The 17,963-nt window shown below is 44.5% G+C and overlaps 1 protein-coding gene across 11 annotated transcripts in view; it reads right to left on the bottom strand.

Annotated features, from left to right (window-relative positions):
- Positions 1–8,349: 8,349 nt before the first annotated feature.
- Positions 8,350–17,963, bottom strand: part of Ldb2 (LIM domain binding 2) — a 355,063-nt gene continuing 345,449 nt past the window's right edge. The window contains exons 6-9 of one of the 11 annotated variants that reach the window (XM_038312696.1): positions 16,479–16,602; positions 15,325–15,476; positions 12,711–12,853; positions 9,596–9,984 (exon numbers count right to left, since the gene is read on the bottom strand). In XM_038312696.1, the coding sequence (XP_038168624.1) occupies positions 12,749–12,853; positions 15,325–15,476; positions 16,479–16,602 (381 nt within the window). In that variant the 3' untranslated portion in view covers positions 9,596–9,984; positions 12,711–12,748. Of the gene's footprint in view, positions 9,985–12,710; positions 12,854–15,324; positions 15,477–16,478; positions 16,603–17,963 lie in introns of all 11 variants that reach the window. The other 10 variants (XM_038312723.1, XM_038312715.1, XM_038312705.1 and 7 more) reach the window with 10 other exon arrangements.

Genomic DNA, 17,963 nt, shown 5'->3' with positions numbered 1-17,963 from the left:
GCGTGCATATATTAACTCTGTCTTTCTCTGCTGTGATTGCTACTTAGTTGAACATCTTGAAATGTTAAGTGGTTAAAAATACTTTGCTTAAATTTCTGTTAATTTTTAAAATATGATTACCTTGTGGTGTGTGTGTGTGTGTGTGTGTGTGTGTGTGTGGTGATAGTGACACCAGTTGTCCTTTCAGAGATATACAAAACTAGAGGACATCTCTCTATTGGGAAAATGAAAAAAGTCACCTAGTGCTTCACAGGTGGAGTTGGCTCATCCCCTCCATCATGTATTTTAAAGGAAGGAAAAAAAGAAGGAAGGAAGGAAGTCTATATTGTCAGGAGTAAAGACATCTATTTAAATAATCAAGACAATTTACTCTCTTCTGTTTTTATTTATTTTTACAATTTACCTTATTTTTATGTATGTGTATATACAGGTTTCCGATGGCTCAGTGGTTAAGAGCACTACTTGCCCTTCCAAAGGTCCTGAGTTCAGTTTCCAGCAACCACGTGGTAGCTCACAACCATCTGTAATGAGATCTGATGTTTTCTTGAGGAAAGAGGCCTGGTCAGTCATTCTCATCAACTTAGACCATGAAACCCAATATGGACAAGTTCAACAGAACCGCCATAAGCGGGCTGCCCATGCATGCTTCAACATTGCCAGGACATAATTTTTCATTTCATTTCATTTCATTTCATTTCATTTCATTTCATTCATAGGTTTCTGAAGAGGCCGGAAGAGGGAGTCAGAACCCCTGGACTTGGAGTTATAGGCTGTGCCTGCTAGTTCTAAATCAACTTGACGCAAGGTAGTGTGCCATTTGAGAAACAGGAACCTCAACTGAGAAAATGTCCCTCTCCAGCTGACCTGTAGGTAAGCCTGTGATGCATTTTCTTGACTGATGAATTGTGGAGAAGGGTTCAGGTAACTGTCGATGGTGATACCCCTGGTTGATGGTGGTCCCGAGTGTTAAAAGAAAGCCACGCGCAATCAAGCCGGTAAGCAGCATTCCTCAATGGCTTCTGCATCTATTCCTACCTGTAGGCTCCTGCCCAAGTTCCTGCCCTGATTTCCTTGGATGATGAACCACAATTTTAATGCAAAGTAAGCAGTTTCCTCCCTAAGTTGGTTATGGTGCTTTCACAGCAATAGAAAGTAACTAAGAAACAGGGGGTTGCGAACTGTGCCATGTAGTTGCTGGGAACCGAACTCAGATCCTTTGAAAGAGTAGCGTGAGATCCTAACCATTGAGCTATCTATCTCTCTAGCTCCATGATCTGATTTTTAAAAGAAATGCTATGTTATTTTTTTTTAAGCTAGCAGTCTGGTGATGATTTTATGCTTTGATTCTAGCGAGACTGGAAGGATAATGAATGTCTCATAACTGTGGCTGTGGATGGATGCGGAGTTCAGTGAGAAGCTCTCATCTTGGGGATTTCTCTTACTGAGACACTGACATACTTCTTTGTTTGTGAAAACAAAACAAAACAAAATGTAACAACAACAAAGAACCTCCCCAGATGCTCAGGGAAGAGGCAAGACCCTCAAATCTACACTTGACTGTCCCAAAGTGCAAATATCCACCACTATTTCTAGCTGTTCTCTTGTGATTTCCCAGTCTCCATTTTTCAAGATAAGGAGAATTTCTGTTGGACCAGATGGACAAATTCTTGGGAACCTGTGGTACATTCCTGCTTGAACAATATGCCGTGCCTTTTGGACCACAATGCCGTGCCTTTTGGACCACAATGCCATGGAGGAAGTTGTGGTACCCTGTGATGAAGGAGCAATGATGGTGTGAGAGGCAGGTACCCAAAGTCCCAGTCTTTAGGAATTGTTCTGTCTCATAATCTAATGCTTGGTTGTTCCCTGTTATTCAGTTTTATCTCTGGATCTTACTTAGAATAGCAGCTCGCAGCTGTTGGTGCAATAGAGAGAACACACTCCCAAGCTCAGGCATCTACTCTATTACCCATCCACCTGATATTATTGGGCATCTTCCTGAATGTCTGTCTCTTTTCCTTTGTTTTCTTACCAGTTCAACAATGCTATTCCTGCCTTCCTCCCCTTAGACAAGTATGAGGATTAGAATCAATGTGTGCAACGCATTTGGGATCCAAAGAAATGCTTCATACCAGGAGCTGTTGTGATTATGTACCAGCTGGCTTTGCTACATTTCTGGACTAGCCTGCTTGAAACAAGGGAGCTTCCAAGGGCTAGGGATGATCAGTGTTAATCTGGGTCTAAGAAAAATAGGACGGTAGGGCCACCTCATTCTCATGGGCAAACAACTACCATTGAAAAGCTTATGATTCTGTGAGGGGAATGAATAGAGTTCCCTCTCTCTGCCCTGCTCCTTCAGCAAGACCGCTCTGCAGAGGGCCGAGTCTTTCTCTCTCCTGAGCTCCTGCCTGGGAGCTTTCAGTAAAGCTTGCAAGTTTCCAGGTCCTGCTAGTACAGCTGGCAGGGGAAAAGATTTGGCTGGTCCCCTATGGAGCCTAGGTTTCCCACAATTTCCACTATAAATTGACGGTGTTCATTTTGTGACAGTGCTGTCCAAACTAAACTTGAATTGTCTATTGCATTAAAACAATTTCATAATCATTTCTGAATCTCAAAGGATCTCTTTTAAGGCCTCCTTACTTTCATTGGAATGCGACAGAAGAATTTGCAGCCCCCCAAAGAGTGAACCACTACTTTGAACAAAGGACAATTTTAAAAGGGAGAGAATAGCTTCTCACAATGGCCTAAATCCATACACAAAGAAAAGGACCTAGGGCATGTGGACTTGGAGAGACACAATACACATTGTCAGGAACAAAGATACTTAACTGAGCAATAGTCATTTTCAGAAAATTTTCTGAAGGTTAGCAGAGGGAGAAGGGGAGGAGAAAGAAGGAGAGAGGAGGAGAAGGAAGGAGAGAAGAGGAGAGGGAAGGAGAGAGGAGCTTTTCCCTATCCTGGGTGGTAAAATTCTAGAATGAACAGAAACCAACAAGAAGTATGGATAGGGATGAGACCCCTGAGAGCATTTCTCCAATCTCTTTAATTTATAGTTTTAATAACATTTCAATACCCTTTACAACTTTTCAGCATCAAGTTTGCAAAGCATGTTCATCTAAACACCACTCACTGAATGTACCAGGTTTTCTTCAATACTTTAACTCCTTTAGGCTCTTAAATACCACCTTGACACTCCTGATAGAGAACAGGTGAGAGCAGACGCTAAGTTCGGATGGGTAAGTGAGCAGAATCTCCAGCGTGCCCGAGTATCCGAATGTGATCCCTCCACCCACCTCATGGACTCAACACCCTGTCATGGTCCTTGCCTTTACCCCAGCACTTTCCTGCAGTTTAAGAGAGCAAACAGGGTATCGGGATTTTTCCTACACTGGTTCAAGCTTGACATTGATATTTATTTATTTATTTATTTATCGTTTTTACATGCCTCATCTTTCTGAACTTTAGAAAGAAAGCACTTTCTTTTCCCAATCTGGGGAAGAAGGAATGAGATGCCAAGCGTTCCTTGGTAGGGGGACATCGTTTAAGAATGCCACACCTCTGAGCTACGATACCTTTAATTTTCTGTTTTGCTGCATATTACGTATTCTTTATCCCAAAGGAACTTATATGCTTCTTATGTGTAGACACCAGGTACAAAAATGTCTTTTACACTTCCCTACGATTCTAGATCATATAAATAAGTGAATTTAGATGAAAAAACTCTTAGTAACTCTTTACCAGTTTATTAGTGATTGTGTAATTATAATAGGATATTGAAAGAGGAGTTGTACTGACTGGTTTTGGGTGAAAGCTTGGCACAAGATAGTCATCAGAGAGGAAGGAGCCTCAGTTGAGGAAATGCCTCCATGAGATCCAGCTGTAAGGCATTTTCTTAATAGTGCTCAAAGGAGGAGGGCCCAGTCCATGGTGGGTGGTGCCATCCCTGGGTTGCTAGTCCTGGGTTCTATAAGGTAAGTTGAGCAAGCCATGGGAAGCAAGCCAGTAAAAGCAGCTCCCCTCATGGCCTCTGCATCAGCTCCAGCCTCCAGGTTCCAGCCCCTGCTTATGTTCCTGCTCTGACTCCTTCCAGTGATAGACTATGAAATGTAAGCCAAATAAACCCTTTCCTCCCCAACTTGTGTTTTGGTCATGGTGTTTCATCACATCAATAGAAACCCTAAGACAGGAGTTGACCAATTACCAACAGATGGGTTAATAAATGACGGCATAGTCCATGAGTGGAGCATTATACAGAAACTGAAACTGTGTACTGGAAGAATTCTTAAGGAACTGATTCAAGCTATATTATGTACTACAAAGCACATAGACGTGATTATTAATTCTTTATCTGGCCAGTGCTGTAATACATTTGAGTCAAGAAGCAAAGGCTAAATTGTTCTATCAGGGAAATGGAATTGTATCAGGTCTCCATACCCTAGCACAACTGACACCATGTTGGAGGCACTGCTTTGACCTTGGAACCCAGCACATAGATCCTAATGCCTTAAAAGGAACAAAGATCTAATCTTTTGAATCCCTAGTCTATAGTTCCAGGATCCAGGAAAGTCCCTAAATATACTATTCTTGCTTTTTGTCTTCTATAGTTTAGCTTTTTGATAACTGTTCTTATTAATTGAACTGTATCAACCAGGATGTGTGGGTTTGGGGGGGCATAAAAGACAAAAATGGTGAGGCTCAGAGCTGCAGGACTGGGACAAGTTCCCCATGCCACTGCCAGCCAGCAATATAGACTTTCTATGTGGCTTTAAGTATGTTCATGTATATTCTCTGGTGAAGTTATCTGGGACAGTGGGACCCTGGGAGCCTCGGATCTCCTGGGCTGATAGTGTGGGGGGATCAGACAGCACCTGGAGGTGCTCACTCTGAGACATTCCAGTGCCTCAGGAACTTCTCTCACCTCTGTTCCTGTTGGCCCGGAGTCTCCTGTCATCTCCACCATAAATAGGAAACTACAGAAAGTTACCTGATCTATTCCCTCCAGAGTCGAGTCTAAGCCTGCTTATGTTATCTCCTGCATAGGATACTTAGAAAAAGCCAGAAAGGGTCCAGGATTCAAGTGAGATGTCAGCAGATCCCTGATTTCAGTCTGCAGTGGTGGCTACCCCTAGTTGTCTTTGTTGCTGCCTCTCTGTGTATCTCTGTGTGTTTCTGTCAGTTCTGTTGACTGGAGAAGCCATTCTAAAATGGGAGGAGGAGTAAGCAGTTTCACACAGTTGACATGTATGTTAAAATATTTCAGAGAGGGTTTCATGAATGACGATGGATATATTGACCGGCGGTTATTCTAGTGTGAGATCCACCCCTCTGGCTTAAGATGTGTACCCCCTGTTGGGGACACGAATCCTTCTGGCTCATCCAGATCACCCAGAGAAATTCAAAAACTCTACCTGCTCTCCCAATCCCACTGGAGAAAATTGACTTTCCCTACTCTGTACATCTCAGCATGGCCCTTGTCCCATGGAGATGGTACACAAAGGGATCCCACCACTGAGTGCTGCATTATGGAGGCTCAGGCTAGCCAAGCCACTGATGGCTCCGGCTGCAGTGGGCACCTACCACTCTTAAGTGCAAACTGTTCCGTAGAGCCAGCCCTCTTCTCCAAGGGGTAATGTGGCATAATAAATTATTCTCTTGAGTCACTACGTTTTAATTGGACTTTTTATGTAACAATGGATAACAGAGATAAATTGTCTGGGGGCATCATCAGCAAAGACTACATAAGGACAACATATATGAATGATTTTTCTAGAACTGATGAATAACCTAAAATGGCAAGGTGGAGGAAGAAAATGGAGGTCTTTCTTTCAGTCGCTCACCAATGGGGAGTCAATGAAGCAGCTGTTTCTGGATGTTTCCCACCCCCTTTGGTTCTTTTACCGTTGTGCTTAGTTTCCTTATTGCAAAGCAATGTGGTATTCTAGAAAACATCCAATGTTTACGGTTTAGGAGCATCCTAGAAAAATCTCAACTGTCATCTACGTTGCATAGCAACAGGCCCAGTCCTCTCAAAAGACCGTGTCTGCCCAGATGTCCTTCACAGAACTCGGGATGCTCTGACTCTTGCCATCTAGTTTGCAAAGCATGTTCATCTAAACGCCAGCTACAGGATGTGTTAAGTTTTCTCCAATACTTAAAGCCCCTTCCCCACAGATTTTGCCCTCAACTGGTGGAAGCCATCTTACCTCAAAGGTCCCAGCACTCCCACTTACCTCGGGAATGATCCAGAGCCAGCGATGGGTAGATTGAGGTGTGCTAATATTGATGTTAGCACAAGAGGAGGCACTCTGGAAGGACGTTTATTCACCCAGACTCTCTTCTCACGGAACAGCTCATGATTACGGACGTCGGAAGTTCACAGCTTTCTTTGGCTGTACTTCCTTACTTAGCCAGTATTTCCCATTCCCTAAGTGGTTGATCTCCAAACAAAATTCCCCTCATAAATCCCATGTCATCAAATTCCAGTCTCAGACACATACTTTCTTTTAGATTCCTCTTGGACGTCCAAACTGCACTGAGGTGAGAAGCTGAAATTGCCTAGCACGAGTGTATCAAGCAGGCTCAACTAATGGTAACAGCTCTCCTCACCTCGTTATTGCTGTAAAGTGGGGAAGATGCGAGGAATTTCTTCCAACATGAAAGGTACTCACGTGAAGTTTTCTACACTCAGTATATAAAGACAAAGGAAGTAGTCGAGGGACACTGACTTTTAAAGGCGGGGCTATTAATATTCATGCTTATTGTATGGAGTAACTAAAAGCTATACTAGTAGTATTGGTGAGTTCTCTAGAAGACACCCTCAGTAGGGGGACCCAATAATACCTCTCCACTTGGTGACCAGCATGGATCAGTCTCTGCCTTCCCAGGCTGTCCTCAGAATAGAGTTCAGTAAAGAAGACATGATATACCTGCTGCAAAAAGCATAGTAGATAGGTTCTTTTTGCAAAAGAATCACAATTCAAAAAGATGCCCAGGCTACAGGATAGCCCATGTATATCTTCAGCACTGGGCATGTACACGTCTGTCCTTACCCCACTTCTCACCCCTAGACCTGAAGAGTAACTGCAGAAGATGTCAGAACCACAGTATCCGGAGCTAAACAGAGAGAGGCTAGAGGCTCCGTGCTCCATCCCAACCTGCTGACCCAGCAACAAGATGTCCTCTGCTGTGGTTTCGATGTGTCTCCTAAACTCCACATATTAGAAGCTTAATCAGTGGTACAGTGTGTTGAGAGGTGGGGTCTTTAAGACGTGACAAAGTCAGCCGCCCTCAGGAACTCAGCAGCTCTGGGTGTGTGCACAAGATCAAGCCAGTCGGCATCCTAGCAGGAAGCAGGCAGGTTCCTAGCAGCCCTCACCCCTGAGGAGCTATTGACAGGGGATAGTTTCTAGGGGAGGGAGAGTTAGTGTTTCAAGGGTGTGGCCCCTGGTGGCTGAACCTTACTTCTGTGAATGGACCCACACTCAGGAGTATATGGGCAGCACCAACTGGACTTACTGGGTTATTAAAAAGAAAAAAAAAGAGGATATGAAATTGGGAGGGGGCAGCAAGTTGAGTGAGTGGACCCGAGAGGAGTTGGGGGTAAATAGAATCAAAATATATTTCATGACATTCTCAAAGTATAAAAATATAATGTTAAAAATAATTAACAATGTTATTGGAGTTTTGCTCCCATCAGTTATGCATGTTATTATCACAGAGTGGGTGAGCCATCCTGGAAGTGGGTTTCTCATAAGGGGAAGAGGAAAGCTACTTTCTCCTCCCTCTCCCTCCATCGACCCTCTCACCTTCTGCCTTGGGGTGGCACAAGAAAGCCCTTGCCAGGCCATGGCGCCTTGGTATCAGACTTTTAAGCCTTAGTGTTGATAAGAAAATTTCTTCTCTTTATAAATCTTATAGCAACACAAGATAGACAAAGAGAGCCCTCTGCACTTTGGCCCAGCGTTTCCAGTGACCCAGGATGTTGTACTGGGTTAGGGTTGTTCTTTTCAGGATCTGTCAGCAGCACACACATATATCCTGCCTGCCCTAGGCAGCATTTCTGAGCCTAAGAGGACTGGCTGGCATTACTCCCATCTTTTCTGGTTGCCCATTTGTGGGTAACCATTAAGTTTTTATGTGACTGGCTGCCTGGGAGTGTATTCTGTCTCAGAGAAGTTGGTGGGCAGTGAGCCTGCTTCACACGGGTATTATAATACCACTCCATTTGGTGTCGGGATATTAAGTGAATTATGAGATGTCTTGACACTTCTCATAATTGTGAGCAGATGGACTCACAGGTACTCACACCAAAAGCCAGATTCAGTTACTTTGGTCATTAACACGGTTTATTATTGGCACACTTACCAGTAAAGCATACATAAAATACAGCTGTTTTATGACACACGGAGCCACTGTGTCTTTACATGTATAGAGGAACATATTAATATGCAAATGGAAAAATTAGTTCTCTTATAAAGCTTCACATAAATACACTGAACTTGCCCCAAAAGAAAAATTCCCATGAAAGAACCAGGTGAAGGATTTACAAAATATTATACAAGAATTATAGCATGAAAAAAAAAACCAACCACCAACTCAGTCAACTCAGATACAATTAAAAAAAAAAAAGAAGAAATACAAAAAGTTTCAGATTTATTAAGCTTTCCACAAAATTAATGGATTACATGGCTTGAAAATATTTGGACCCACAGCGAGTTCACAAATGCATACACTTCCCAGGGTCCCTTTGTCTCTGTGTACATAGTAAAATCTACCCATATATCTTTGAGGATTCCTTGTTTCAGTACTTGGCCTAAACTGAAACAACTCAAAAACCAATTAGGATCAGCTTGCCAGAAACTCACCTAGCTGTCTGTTGGGCTCTTGCCACGTGGAAAACCAATGGAAAGTGAAGGGGGGGGGGAATACATTTAAATTACTTTCCCAAAACACATTTTCTTTTCTTTTCTTTCCTTTCCTTTTCTTTTCTTTTTTTCTTTTCTTTTTTTTACTGAAACAAGAAACTCTCAAATGCAAGTCAAAAAGCAGAAAATATTTTACAATATTAAAAAGTCATCTCTAGTTGGGGGTCAGCATGTGACTGTGATCCTGAGCACGTTCGGACAGCATGGCCTTCGGTAGGTGCATGGACAGGAAGTTGAACACAAAGAGGGAGGGAAGACCGTGCCAGGAGGTGCGATAGCCTCTGCTGCTTCTAATTACCGCCAGGGACAGTGTCTGTACTTCCTGTGGAGGCCTCCAAGGAGAGGCCACGAGGCTCATTTGAATAATCCTCTCAATTAAAAAAAGGAAAAAAAAATCGCAAGAAAGAAAACCAGGTTTTTATGTTTAGAAATAGGTTTTTGCATGGAAACGTTTTGTTTGTGTGGGTTTAAATTTCACCTCTTTCCTCTCCTGATAGAGATTTGCGACTGGAATTCTACCCACTGGGCCTATGGGACAGTGGAATCAGGCGCCGGGCAGGCCCATCTTACTGGGAAGCCTGGGGTGGGGGGTTTTCTGATTTGGTCTCTTGCGTGGCGGGAGGTTTACTGTTCCACGGGCTGTTGTTCCCCAGGGCAGGTGAATTGTTGAAGTCTTCCTCGTCGTCCATGCCGTTGGCCGCATCATACTGCGTGTTTTCTAATCTAGTGATTAGCCTTTCGTCCTCGTCCCCAAACTCACCTCCCATCAGAGTTGGCTCTCCTACCACCATCACATCCTGTGAACAGCAGCTGACATTATTACAGGGAAACCTTAGGGGAGAGAAGCTCAGCTTAAAACAACACCGGGAGGCGCTCGGGGGACCTAGGACAGACACACTCGTGTGCGCTGTACAACTGGGTCAAGTCTCAATGTCGGGGGGGCCGAGACGCATATTGGATTTCTACAGGAAATAAACATCGCCTCCTGATGTGTAACAACCACGCGAGTTTATGTCCTTAGTGCGCAGCCTGACACCGGAGAACGAGCAATGCTAGCAATCTGCAGAAATAAAAAAATGGATTTTTCAAAATTAAAAAAATCCACGCTTGGAACTTGCTGACCCGGGGCACTTCTGAGAGGGCAATAGAACCTTTTTTTGACAATACCTTTCAAAAATCGCCACCTTCACTGAGGGCTTGTGAGTGGCCCTGTCATCTTGCAGGGAGCTGGGACACACAGATAGGTAAGATACCTTTCTACAATACCCACACAACTCATTCCGAATGGTATTCTCGGTCCCCAGGATGATATACATTTTAATTGAAGACAAAATCCCTCTCTTTTCTACTCTGCCAGGTCCTTTTATGCAGCCAATATCCTTGACATTCTGCTACTTAATTATGGTAATTAATTTAGGTAAAGTTTTCGATAAAAACAATGTTCACACTGATTTGACAATTTGCATAGCTAATTAAGTCATTAGCAAAAACCTGCTGATTGCCAACAAGCCCTGAATTTACCATCTGTTATTTCATGGTGCCTGTCACCTATCCCCACACAGGCAACCCTGCTACCAATCTGGGCAGTAAAGAGAACCAGGCTGTCCAGCTGGTCCCATAAAAGAAAGATGAAGAGCGAGCTAATTATAATTACACCGATGGAGCTGGTAGTCATTAGGGATGGGGACGAGCAAGAAGAATCTGAGTAATCACTCCTTTAAGTACAAATTGTCCTCCCATGCAAACAAGAAAGCTACCTACTGTAGCTGGGAGCTCCTGAAGAAGCCACAGCCAGAGAAGCCTGGACCTGGGGGTAGGGGCAGGGATATACACAAGACACAGCTCCAGCTTCTTTGATTATATAGGAATGTGACCCAGGTGTAGGACAGGCTAGCTTTCTTCTGGGTAGGAGCCGAGCAGCATTTTACTTGTTCAGGGCTTGAAGAGGGTGTGTTACTCTCAGCCTCCAGGAAGCAATACAAAATTTTGCTAAGCCCGCAGCATTGGAGTGATGGGTGTGCAGTTCTTGGCAGTAAAGTCAATTCAGTAAAACTTTTGACCCCTGGCCATTTTTTTCTAAACCTTGGGGAGCTTTGCCTAGCCTCTGGAGAAGGGAGCAACATTCTCTGATACCATCTAGAACTATGAAGGTGTCCGTTGAACAAACTTCTTAATGAGCACCTTGTCTATTCTGGGATGGAAAACCCTGTTTTGATTATTCCTTCCCTGCGTCCTTTTTTATTTGGATGAGATGATTTGCCACACTTTGTTTTCTGGCTAGTTATTCTTGTGAACTGATAGGGTTTTCTTTTTTTTTTGTAGAAATGGCCCAGGTGGAGTAAATACATGAAATGTGAGCTTGGTTAACTCAGCAATAGAGGTGCTGCTAAGGGTACTGGCCAGATTCTGAACTGGGTGCTTCTAAGAGAGTGTTCGCTAGGCAACGACAAGCCGGAAATGACACTGATATGTAAGGAGACTCATGAGGACTCTTAAGATGAGATGCCAAATGGGCACTGTCTTTCCGACCGGGAAGAAGGGCCACGTGGTTTTAGATGGAATGTAGACACCGCACAGACGTGTGAACATTATTCAATTAGCAGAGGCTGGCTACCATTTCACTCACGGGACTCCAAGGGTAAGAGAGTGACACTTAGGTACAGGCAATTAGGAGGCTGTACTTATGATGAAGAACAAAAGGAGGCAGAAAGGATAGGAAGGGAAAGATTGGCAGAGCTCAGCGTGAGGATTAATGAACACACTTGGATGGATGGATGGACGTGGGGGACATGCATTGCGTGTTGCCGGGCAGGAGAGGACCACAGAACCAACCACATGGGTCTGTGTTAGTAAGGCCATCGAGAGAAGCTGCGAAAATATGGAGAAGCAAAGGAGGTTTGGGAAGCAGAGGGGAAATGGAAGAAGCTGCTGGTTTCAGCGTGCCTTTAGAAGGAAAGTCCCCAGCACTGCAGATGTGCTCTCTGCATTAGAAAATGACATCCATGCAAGAAAAAAAAAACAATAGGAATGTAGTGGTTTGAGTCTCTCCAGGGGGGCTCTAGCATAGGGTTATAATATGTGGAGAACCCCACCTTATCCCCACACACCAGAAAAAACTGGAAAAGATGCCCGGGTGTACGTGTTTGTAAATGTGCTAGGTTTCAGAGAGCTGCTATGTTTCAGAGAGCTAAGTTGATTTTGTTGCTTCTTCTAAAAGTATTCTTAATTAGAAGCATAACTCTGTGTGTGTGTGTGCATGTGCGTGTGCACGCATGCATGTGTGCATGTGTGCTGTGCATGCGTGCGTGTGATTTAGTTGACCGACAGGTGACTAATGAATAAAAAGAACTTTAGACTTTCTACGCACATGGTGCTGGAGGCCATTTAGAGAGTTCTTTGAACTCTGTTTGATTTCTCTTTGGTTCCTTTCACACCTTTACAGAAGTACAGTGCTGCTCTTCCCCAGCTGTCTCTGCTTGCTATTGTCACACAAAGTAAGAGGAGATGGCTGTCCATTCCAGGTTGCTGCTATCTAGAGGATGTGAAATGCAAGTCCCCACCCCCATGTCCTGGAAATCCCACTTCCGTGCTGAGAGCAACTTTCCTTCCCTTCCTTGTCCAGCCTCTGTGACACACTGGGGGCGCAAGAATCCACCTGAAAGGAGCCCGCATACCCTTGGTTCCCCCATGAGGCTGACCTCTGCTCCTGAGCTGGGAGCTTGGAGGTGCCACCACTTTTGCCCATTTCACACCTTCTCACTAATCCCCCGTGCAAGGACCACCAACCTCTGAGGAGGACTGGAAGTGACTCCTTTCAGGGCCCCTCAATGCTTCTCCTTAAATTGGCCAGAAGGGGTCACTGCTGTAGAATGACACAGGTCTCCATCCCTCCCAGGGTTGAGGCTGCAGTTCGGGATGGCTCCTAGCCCCTGCTCATGAAGTGAGAAGCAGAATTGAAGGGTTAAACCCTAGTCCTGGCCACACACATGCACACACGCACACATACACGGTTGCTGCAGATTCTCTGCAGTTCAGAGCTGTGGTCATTGGACCAGGCAGCTGATGCCTGCAGATCGTTTCTAGTCAAACAATAAGATGATGTTGATTCAGTCAAAAGTGCTTAAAAAGATGTGGTCATTCTTGCTTAAAACCCATTGAACTTGAAGACACTTAAGAGTCTGTGCATGTTCTTAACTTGACTTTCTTCCTGCTTCTCCCAGTCATCTGCAATTTCTATTTAGTGACAATACCTTAAAATGCATGGTACAGGAACACTGCTTGCATTCATCTCTCTATTTAGTGGTGCCTTGTGCACACAAAATCCACACTCATGAGAACTCCCTGGTGTAGAGATCCTCCTACCCCAACGCACTTCTTGGTTTAGAGAACAGGAGGGTCATGGAGTAGAAAAACTTACAGGCTTGCTAAAGTGGAAATGATTCCACTTAGACAGGTAGGCTAAAATATATAAGGTACACATTTACTCTCAACTTTTACATCATGGCAGACATAACTAACGGATGGCCTCCCAAGCACTCCCTGCCAGAATCCTTGTCTACGTGGTGTGCTCTGTGAGCCGGCATGAAAGAGGGAACTTCTTGGTCATGCCCAAGTTAAGAAGTGAGTTCTTTAATGACAGGAGTTCTTTGGGCTTGTTTTTAAAATTTTTTTTCATCTCAGGGTTGTTAGTCCCCTGTGTAGTATCATATCCAGTAGGGTCTTAGAGAGTGCTTGAGGAGCTGACCTAAATTCCTTCAGTAGCCATACTTTTCAGCCGCGACGCCCTGGTCCAGAATTCTCTGAAGTTCCTTTTCTTTATTTGCTAGAGGAAACTAACAAATGTTAGTTTCCAAACCCAGGACTAGGTGAATACACGGGCTGCGTATGTGGACATTTTCAGTCCATTTCTTAGATGGGGACATTTTCTCTATTCTCCAGTCATGTTTCGGTATAACAGGAACAGGTACAACTCTTTGATGCTTTAATAAGAGAACACAGATTTTGCTCTGCTGACTTTTCCCCTCTGATCGTCAGGCATGGTGAGTGCAAAGGTCTGTTCAGAAAATAAAGAACTGCTTGGAAACCCATTGCATTACTTAAACATAATAATTCTTAGTGGTCTTAAAACTGAAATAACCTTTCAATGACTGGGGGCTGTTATTTCTACTATCCCCTTCTCTCTAATGCAGTGAACATGGAAACCACACACATGTTTGTGGAAGACAGGAAGAGTTCCAGAAACCCAAGGACTCCCTGAGTACTGGTTTTTTTTTTTTTTTTTTTTTTTTTTTTTTTTTTTGTCTAAAGAGAATGGACCGGTAAGAAGTTGGCTGAGGGGCAGATTAGAGAGGCACATTTGCAAGTGGGGAATTTCCAGACAAAAGGTTACTCTGGAAAGAGATGAAGCAGGATCAGGAAGAGGCTGGCGAGGACAGCAGATAGAGAGCGAGTGGAAAGGATAAGGAAGCCACAACACGGGAAAGGCGTGTACCTCCAAAGTCACAGTGTCAAGGAAGGGTCAAGTGCCTGGTGACAGTCATGAGCATGGGTAGAGAACCCATAAGAAACCATGGCAAGTGGTGGCAGCAGGTGTTCGTAAGACAGGAGTATTTGAAAGTGACAGTCTAACACCGCAATGAGGATTTGGAGGCAGGAAAGGCCATGGTTCCGTTAGAGAAGAATCAACCAGGGATGAAGAAAGACTTGAAGTCTGCTCTCTTCGGACACTACCTTCAATGCTCAATTTTCAAAGTTGCATCCAGCACCCCTTGCAAGTGGCCTTTGTCCAGGTCCAGAAATGAAAGGAAGAGGTCAGGGGCCAGAAGAGGTAAGATGAAGCCAGGGGCTGGCTCTACATGAGCTAGTGATCCGCCAGACAAAAGTTTACTGATCTGCACTTCCAGTGGCTGCAAGCTAATTGCCTGGCTCTTAAATACGAGGGAGGCCCATGCTGGGAAGGCCCAGGCAAATTACAGTATGGGGCCGGAGCTCAGGGGACCAGTTTCCAGGGGCATATTGGGTCTCCAAGGCTGCAGTTGAGAGGCCTTAATATGCCATCAGGCATGCTGCTAAGTGATGCTTTAATTAAACCCTGAGTGCCATATCTCCTGCCAGTGACTCTGATGGCTTTTTAATTCAGGTCCCATCACAGCACGGACTCTTAATATTCCCTCCTAATTCCTCGCTCGCAGGGGACGTTACCATGGTAGGATTCGTACCTCTTGTACCATCCCACCCCGTCCATGCCGTGCTCCTCCTCCCGCCACCAAACTACTCAGAACCTTTCTTTCTTTTCCTTTTCCTTTTTTTTTTTTTTTTAAGTTCGGGGAGGAATCCCAGACCCCTAAGTTGGGTGAAGAGGAAGGGAAGGCTTCAGGCCTAAGAGCAAAGAGAGACTTACAGGTACCTGACTGGACAGGCTCAGGCTCGCAGCCGGGGCCTTCTTCTTGCTGCCCGCACTGTTGGTGGTATTCCCGGCGCTGCTGTTCGAGGTGCTGCTGGTGGAGTTTTTTCTTTTTCTCCTTTTGGTTGTCGGTTGCCTTGTGGGTTCTGCTGTAATAGGGAAAAGGGGAGAGGGTTGGGCTCCAGGGCAACAGTACGAGGCAACCCTAAGCATAGTGTCCTTCCGGTGGTGCTCTTTCCACCCATTTGAAAAGGAAGTTATTTAAATTTTCCCCAATTTGTGTAATCTAAAAATAACAATAAAAGAAAATGGTTGATTTGTTTCTAGCACAACATTTGTGAAACTCTTTTCTTCTGCACATCGCTATGGCATGATTTTTATTGAAATGCTCAGTCTCATTGTCTATGACTCACTTATAGTACTGTAGGAGCAAGCTACAGAGACCATTTTGAACTTAAAATATTTTTACAGTAGGAAAGTTAAGAACTAGTCTACTTTTTCTCTTTGTAACAAAGGAAGCAAGGACCTGTAAGTACCTCAGAGGACTCAAGGTGTCAACGAAGTATTAACTCTAGACAGATGCCGGCAAAGTTATGTGCAACACTCGCCCCATTCTACCCATGTCTCATGGCAACCCCTCTTTCTTACACCCTGATATCCTCGGTTGCCTCAGCCTTGGTGAGATTGGGGCTTTTCAGGTGTGTAGGAACACCCAATAGTTTGGACTCTGGTCTTTAATAAAGGCTACTTATTAACTTGAAGATTCTTAAAAAAGAATGTTTCAGTATTGTATAACAAGAAAACGAAGGAAACTAGACTTCTTCAAGAAAGGCATATTCAAATAATGAAAAATATTTAGGCCTTGAATAATGGGACAAACATCATCCATGGCGATGTGTGGTAGGGGTTATTAATTTACTTGTCGTCTCTTTTGTTCTGTATTGAGATTTGTCCAAAGCTGTACCACGCAGACACATCCATATAGACATAATAAATATAACTTTAGAGAGTTTTACATATTTATGCCCCAGATCATGGTGGGATTACTCGTGGCAACCAACCCTTCCCAATGAATGTCTCATCATCATAGTTTTCCTTTTGAGAGCCCTTTATCCCCAGAACATCTGAGAGCATATTTACAAAGGGCATACCTGGCGGTGCCACCATCCGCTGCCACTTCTGAAACAGGCAGGTCTTCAGGCAGTCTCTGGGACTGAGGTTGTAGGTTTTGTGTCTCGACATCAGTTCCTGCATTGGCTCCAGTATTACACACAACTGCAAAGAATTCAGAGTCACCAGTGTTCAGCTACTTGATCATATTAATTACAATAATAATTTTAACAGCTGGAATCCATTAGTCAGCTTAAGGGTTCTTTTTGCTTTTTCCCCTGGTTTTGATTTTCTCTATGTAAGTTTGAAGGGAAAGACTTATTAGCCACACTTGACTATACCCACTTAATGGACTATCATTTATAACATGGTGTTACAGCTGAGTGTGATCACACACGCACATGCATGGACACACGCACACACACACACACACACACACACACACACACACACACACACACACACACACACTCCTGTACAGACTTGGGGCTGGACACAGCTCTGTAATGAATTCAGCGGCTTCTCCCTGGGCAAGGGCAAAGCCCTCTTCCATGGAGCGCACTGCTCCGGTTTCAGCTCTGGCTTCTGGCTGCTCTTCTTGTTTGTGTAACCGTGCACAGTGCGCGCCAGCGCTGGTTTACACGGGTTATCTGCTGGGGAGATGCATCTTTTAAACTTTGCAGAGCAAGCTGATGCTTCTTGATGCCGATTCTCATAGAAGTAGATAATGAACACTAGATGTGTTTTTACTCATATGCTCATTTTTATTTCCATGTCACCCGTGAAGATCGCGTACGTGGCACGGGTCTGTAGCCACTCCGTGTGGGGCAATTCACTCTGACTCAACATTTGTCACCTTGTCGCGTCCTTTATTTAGCTTTTCAGCTTGACTTTGGCCCAAAACGTTTGGCCCATGACAAAGATTGAAGGAAACAAAACGACAAAGTTAGCTAGGACGACCATAGACTCTTGGATTCCTTTGATTGCGGCATGTCAGGACACCATGGTACTGAGAGCACCCTACCTATTAGGACAAAGCCTGGGACTCGGAATGAACTGTCCACCAGACTTGGGGCCTACAGTGACGCAAATATTAGCATATGTCTTCTTCTGTGCACATCATGGTTGCCTTAGGGAAGGCATCTATATGTGCAGCCCCTGGCTTTTCCCCCAATCAACCCTCACCGGCACCACGTCCCCCTCAGAGGTGTTCTGCTTCCTGAGTCTTGTTACCTCCTCCTTCTGTCTAATGTCTGCCCCATCCTTGAAGATACAGAGAAGGCTGCTTGCTGTGCCCCCCATACATCTCCCTGTGTAAGCTGCAGTGGTATCCCTTTGAATCTCCCATTGCATCCAGCCCTTGCTGCCTCACAGACATCCGCCGCCTTCGAAGTCCCCTTTCCACCGTGTTATAGATTCTTGGAATGCTGACACTTTGCCTTTTATCTCCATGTCCCAGTTTTGGCTCCAAAGAACAGACGCATTTAAGGAGCAATTCTTCGAAAGACCACGTGACAGTTCCAGGC

Source organism: Arvicola amphibius, chromosome 1, assembly GCF_903992535.2.
Source record: "Arvicola amphibius chromosome 1, mArvAmp1.2, whole genome shotgun sequence".
NCBI classification, from domain to species: Eukaryota; Metazoa; Chordata; class Mammalia; order Rodentia; family Cricetidae; genus Arvicola; species Arvicola amphibius.
The sequence above is the reverse complement of the archived record's forward strand: the minus strand, read 5'-3'. Positions and strand labels throughout refer to the sequence as shown.